Raw genomic sequence first — 5,461 nt, forward strand, 5'->3', positions numbered from 1 at the left:
ACACAAGAGTAATGCTACACACACTCTCACTTCTTTACACTCATTTCTCTACACCAATTTCTCCACCCCCTTAGGTGACTTTTAAAACCACTATTATATTGGCTTTAATATGAATCTTTATTGAATTTTAATTCAATGGTAGTTTTAAAAGTCATTAGAAAATGGGTGTAAAGAAGTGAGAGTGTGTGTGGTATTACTCATTACACAATGTAGTCGGTTTTGAATGAGAAATTAAACAATTATTATTGGCATATATATATTAATTACACAATGCTCACCAATTCTCTTTGAGCCAAGGTTCCTCATCAAGTTCAAGAAATTTGTTCACCCAGTTTAAACCATACGATCCTTCAGCGGTAAAGTCAAATAACTCGTTCACATCAAAGTGTCCTTCAAAATTCCCGCTTTCTTTAGCACCCTCCACGTCCACATGATCGACGCTGCAGTAGGTTTTTTGAGGCATAATTACCTGATCATCTTGTGTTGAAGCCTCTGGTGTTTTCTCCTTTTGATTTGTTTTCTTGCTCATATAAGAATTCCAGTAGTTCTTTATCTCGTTATCGGTCCGTCCTGGAAGTCTCCCAGCAATTAAAGACCACCTATATATATAAACATGTAATTTGTTTGATTAATTTGCTTCTCTTGGATAACCTTAGAGCATGCATGCAATAACATTTTTCTTTTTTCTTTTTTCTTTTAGACCCTAAGTAGTAAGGCATCACTCGGTCCCGGTGTCTGATCATGAAGTAGTAAGTTTAAGGTTTGACCCTCTTGAGTTTAAATAATTTATTGAGGCCACGAAAGCCATACGTAGCTTTACTCAAACCATCTAGAGAGCGTTTTGCACAGTATTCCTGGAATCTAGTTAGGGCAGATACTCGATCTGGTTATCCGGGAAAATATAGATATATTTGATACACTTTGACACACTAACCTGTTCCCTAGTAGCTTATGAAGCCGAAGTATCAAGTCCTCTTCTGCATCTGATATGTTGCCTCGTTTGATATCGGGTCTCAGATAATTCAACCATCTCAATCTGCAACTCTTCCCGCATCGATTCAAACCTGCAAAAAAAAGAAAAAAAAAAGAAGAGAACCCTTTAGGCCTCCCATCAAATTTAATACTATATATGTATAGAGTTGATCATCATATACCGGAAGGTTTCTCTGCCATATTAATACTTCTTCTCGAGTCTCGACTGATAATATATATTGGTTTAATCTAATGATACGTGGTAAATTAACCTGCATTTAGTGCAATTGTTGTCCACCTCTTTGCACCGTGGATTTCAATGCACTGAGACAGTTTTTGATCTTCCTCTGCTGTCCATGCTCCTTTGTTCATTACTTTCTTGGCTGATCCATCATTTTTTGGAGCCATTTAAGAGAGAGAGAGAGAGAGAGAGAGAGAGAGACAGACAGACAGAGAGAGAGAGAGAGAGAGAGAGAGAGTGAGTGAGAGAGTGGTCTTGCCGTTGGAGAGAGCCCTAGACGGAGAGAGAAGTGAGAATTTATAAACATGAAGGTTTGGGCATTGTTGAAGAGTCACGTACGTCATGAGTTCGTAAGTCAATCCAGCTATGAGCTGCCCTTCCCGGCTAGGGACCCTGCGGGGAGGGAAAGAAAACTAGGGAACCTCAACAACAACAAGATCTATCCTCAGACAGGCAGACCTATGAAAATAGTTGGTACAATGATTCTCTCGTAAACTTTCCCTCAACAACGTTGGCGTTGTTACTTTCAATTAAAAAAAAAAAAAAACAAGCAACGTTGTTGTTTGGCAAAGTACCAACAGATCATAGTAGTTCTTTTAACTATTTATCTACTTTTTTTTTTTATTACTTTCTCATAATTTTTAATAACAATCAATATCAAAACATTCTTACTTTTTTCACTTTTTATATTATATCAATAATTTATAATTTCTATTCAAATAAAAAAATTTACTGCAATACAAAATTTTTTCGCTTTTCTATACAAATTTTTTTTACTTTATATCCCATCATCATTTTTTACTAATTCTAAAATTAACAACTCAGTACTCTGTTCTGTACAAACATTTATCAAATAACACCAATATGACCCTTTGCCAGTGGCAGATCTAGGCTTGTAAAAATTGAGAGGTCAAATTGAAAAAAATAAAAATAAAAATTGAAGGGGGTAAAACTAAAAAAATTAAAAAAAAAATTAAGAGGTAAAATTTTAATTTTTTCCTTTTTTTTTTAAAAAAAAAAATAATAAAATTGGGGCTTGGGGGGGGGGGGGGGGGGAGGTCCCCCCTTTACCCCTGCCCTTTGCCCTTCGCTCTAGGACGTTCATTAATCGTCACGTACCATTGACTTTAATACCATGTATCATAAACCCTTACGAAGACACAACAATATTGATAACCAATGATCGATATACACAATTGTACCAGAGTACCTAATCCTATACAATTAAGCAGGGTAATCCATAATAATTATACAATTGGTAAAGGGCCTTACAATAATATTATAACTGGGCATTACAAATTAATGCTACGCTCTATTCTCGTACAATAATTATGTACATAATATTACACTTTAGACTCTATACAATTTATAAATTCTAATTGTACATATATATTAATTGTGGTAATTATTATTAGGTTTATATCTATGTAAACCATAATAATTATACAATTGGTTGACAATAATTGGTATCTACAAACCATTATATAATTACGTACCATAATTATAATGGTACCATTATAATTTGTAGACAATGGTAGCATAATTATAAGTAATTAATATATACTTTATTCAAAGAATTGAATAGCAGAAAAGGTCATAGCTCTAGCACATGGGGAGTTATACATATCTTTAGTTATTTTATAATTAAAAAGTTAAATTAAAAAAAAAAAATTATAGAAGTTGACAACTGAATAGTGCGTGTTTATTATTTTGCTTTGGAATATATATTTTTGAAAAATCTCTACAGTTGATGTTGTCATGTTACAAACAATCTTCAGCTGGTTTTTAAAAATTGTTTTAAAAGTTTTTCATGTTTCACATTAACACATGTGATCATGAGTTTTATGAAAAATAAAAAAATAAAATCAGCTTTAACCTAATTTTACGGATTTTACCTTTAATTGGGTCGTTAATTTTTTTTTTAACAGACCATTGATTTGCTTTAACAAACCATTGATTTACTTTTTAACACCAAAAGGAAAGAAAACCAACCCAAGAGAGAAAGAGATTCACCAAAAAGAAATTACATTCACACGTAAAAGGGGGGGGGGGGGGGGAGGGGATGGCCAAAGTGCACTAGAGAGTAGAGATTATATTATATCCTTATATATATATATATATATATATATATATATATATATATATATATATATATATATATATATATATATATATATATATATATATATATATATATTTTTTTTTTTTTTTTGTTTCATATACAGATTTTGTGAACTTTACTTCTAGCCGCATATATATGAACTAATTGCAAAGTTCACCTAGTACTGTCTTCTCTTTCTAGTGTTTTTCTCAGTGACTTTTCATTATGCAGATTAAAGGTTGTTCATTTGACTTTCATATTTGCCGGTGCGTCTTTAACGAAGATAAATGCTATATTCTAATTAATTTTAAGAAGTTACGTGTCAAGAGATCCAATCGCATCGAGTTAAATATTTTGAGAGGCACAAACTAACTTTTAAGAATAACGCTATTGCGTGATTCTATAGCATTGTAAGATATTTCTTTACTTTAGTTTTAATCTTTTATATTCTATTTATTTTATTGTTAATTTTTGGCTAGATATTATTTTATTGTTAATTACTTAAATTTTTTAGATAAGTAATTATTTAATGTGTTATTGGAAGATAGATCTTGTGTTGGAATGAGGCACTAAAACCATGAGAAATAGGTAAATAATTAACCCTGTTGGGGCAGGATAGACTAAACACCAATGGTATAGGGCCTAATACCATTACTTTAACGACTGCATTTTTAATTTCAATGCAAGTTTTGTTCCCTTAATTTATCATATAAGACTGACCATGACCCCTCTAAGCAATCCCTAACATAAGAAAATTAAAAAAGAAAAGCAAAAAATGAACTATATATGAGAAGGAGATTTTGGAGGTGAAAGTAGTTTTGAGTATTTTAAATTATTTATTAATGCTTTTACTTTCTTTCTTTTTTGGGTAGAAAGCAAAAAGCTTGGGCCACATTAATGAACCTTAAAGCTTTTACGTATCAGCACCCGAATTTGAATTTTCTGTTTTTTCCTACGTACCCAAAGATGAGAAGACAAAGATAATAGTAAGAAAAGTTTTTATGTTCGAGAAAGAAAGCCCTACCCGTGCAGAGCCCTATAAAAAAACTTCTGTTCAGACAAAAAAGCCTTTCTTTAAAGAGATACAATTTTACTACACCCCAACACACTTTCTATACATCCAATGCGTTTTAAATTTTTCAAAAATCAAAATAAAAATTAGAAAGAGCGCCACGTAGGACTAGATGGGTATTAACAGAATCATATGTCTTCTGAAAATACCCATTAAAAGAAGAAGTTGAATATCTCAGAACACTTTCTGTTGGAGAAAAAGGTGAACAGTTCTCGAAAAGTAGACGGCGAGTAGTGTGTGCAGCCTCGGAGTAATCCCCGCAACCGCTGCATAAGGTTCAACTCTTCCATCCACAACTTTGCTGCACATTGCATTAACACACCTTCTTCGTGCATGTATTTTTTTTTCTCTTCTTTTCTTTTCTATCTTACCCTACCCACGATGTGATCTGATGTGATGATGTGCACGATGGTTCTCTTTTCTTTATCCTTTTCTAAACATGTATTCTTGATAATTACCTAATTTTAATCACGCATATGGTTTAGATTTTATCAATTTAAAAATTTCATGATAAATTATCCCAATGTTTATATTGCAATAAGATTGTAATAAGTAAATTCATTATACATATACAATGTTAAAGTCTTATTCTTTGGTAATCAAATTTGCATATTCATAGTAAAAGAAATAAAATAATAATAAAATTAATAAAATATTACATATATCATCTCGAACATTATCGCTTCTATTCCTGTTTCTTCATTTTGGAAGGCAATAAAAGTTCACTGCACCAATCAATAAATTCAAGGACGGAGCTAGCTTTTAGACTTTGGGGGGACCAAATTGAAAAATAAAAAAAATGAGTGGGCCAAAACTTTTTTTTTGGGAAAAGCTTGGGGCTTGCGCGGGGGGGGGGGGGGGGGGGGGGGGGGGGGGGGCATGGACCCCCAAGCCTTCGCATTGCTACACCCCTACCAATCATGTAGCTTATTAGGCTTCTTTTTGAATTTCTAGTGGTAAAGATCCACATCCACCCACCTCCCCTTAGTTAGATGCTTTGTGGTTTTTGTTTGTTTGTTTTCCGGTTATACTCAAAAAAAATTTATATATTCATAGTAAGAGAAATATAATAATA

At 32.6% G+C, this 5,461-nt stretch overlaps 1 protein-coding gene across 1 annotated transcript; it reads right to left on the minus strand.

Annotated features, from left to right (window-relative positions):
* Window positions 1-274: 274 nt before the first annotated feature.
* Window positions 275-1,452, minus strand: LOC133856831 (transcription factor MYB114-like). Its single transcript, XM_062291871.1, has 3 exons — window positions 1,245-1,452; window positions 935-1,064; window positions 275-599 (listed from the first exon to the last, which is right to left on the minus strand). Exons 1-3 carry the CDS (start codon window positions 1,378-1,380, stop codon window positions 275-277), a joined length of 591 nt encoding a protein of 196 aa, XP_062147855.1. The 5' UTR covers window positions 1,381-1,452.
* Window positions 1,453-5,461: the final 4,009 nt, after the last annotated feature.

The sequence above is a fragment of the Alnus glutinosa genome, chromosome 14 (genome assembly GCF_958979055.1).
Source record: "Alnus glutinosa chromosome 14, dhAlnGlut1.1, whole genome shotgun sequence".
Classification (NCBI taxonomy): Eukaryota; Viridiplantae; Streptophyta; class Magnoliopsida; order Fagales; family Betulaceae; genus Alnus; species Alnus glutinosa.

Coding starts and splice junctions, on each gene's coding strand:
- LOC133856831 (XM_062291871.1), bottom strand. CDS start 1,380: ATGGCTCCAAAAAATGATGGATCAGCCAAGAAAGTAATGAACAAAGGA. Junction 1,065..1,244: donor AACAATTGCACTAAATGCAG/GTTAATTTACCA, acceptor TTTTTTTTGCAG/GTTTGAATCGATGCGGGAAG. Junction 600..934: donor CATAAGCTACTAGGGAACAG/GTTAGTGTGTCA, acceptor TTATATATATAG/GTGGTCTTTAATTGCTGGGA.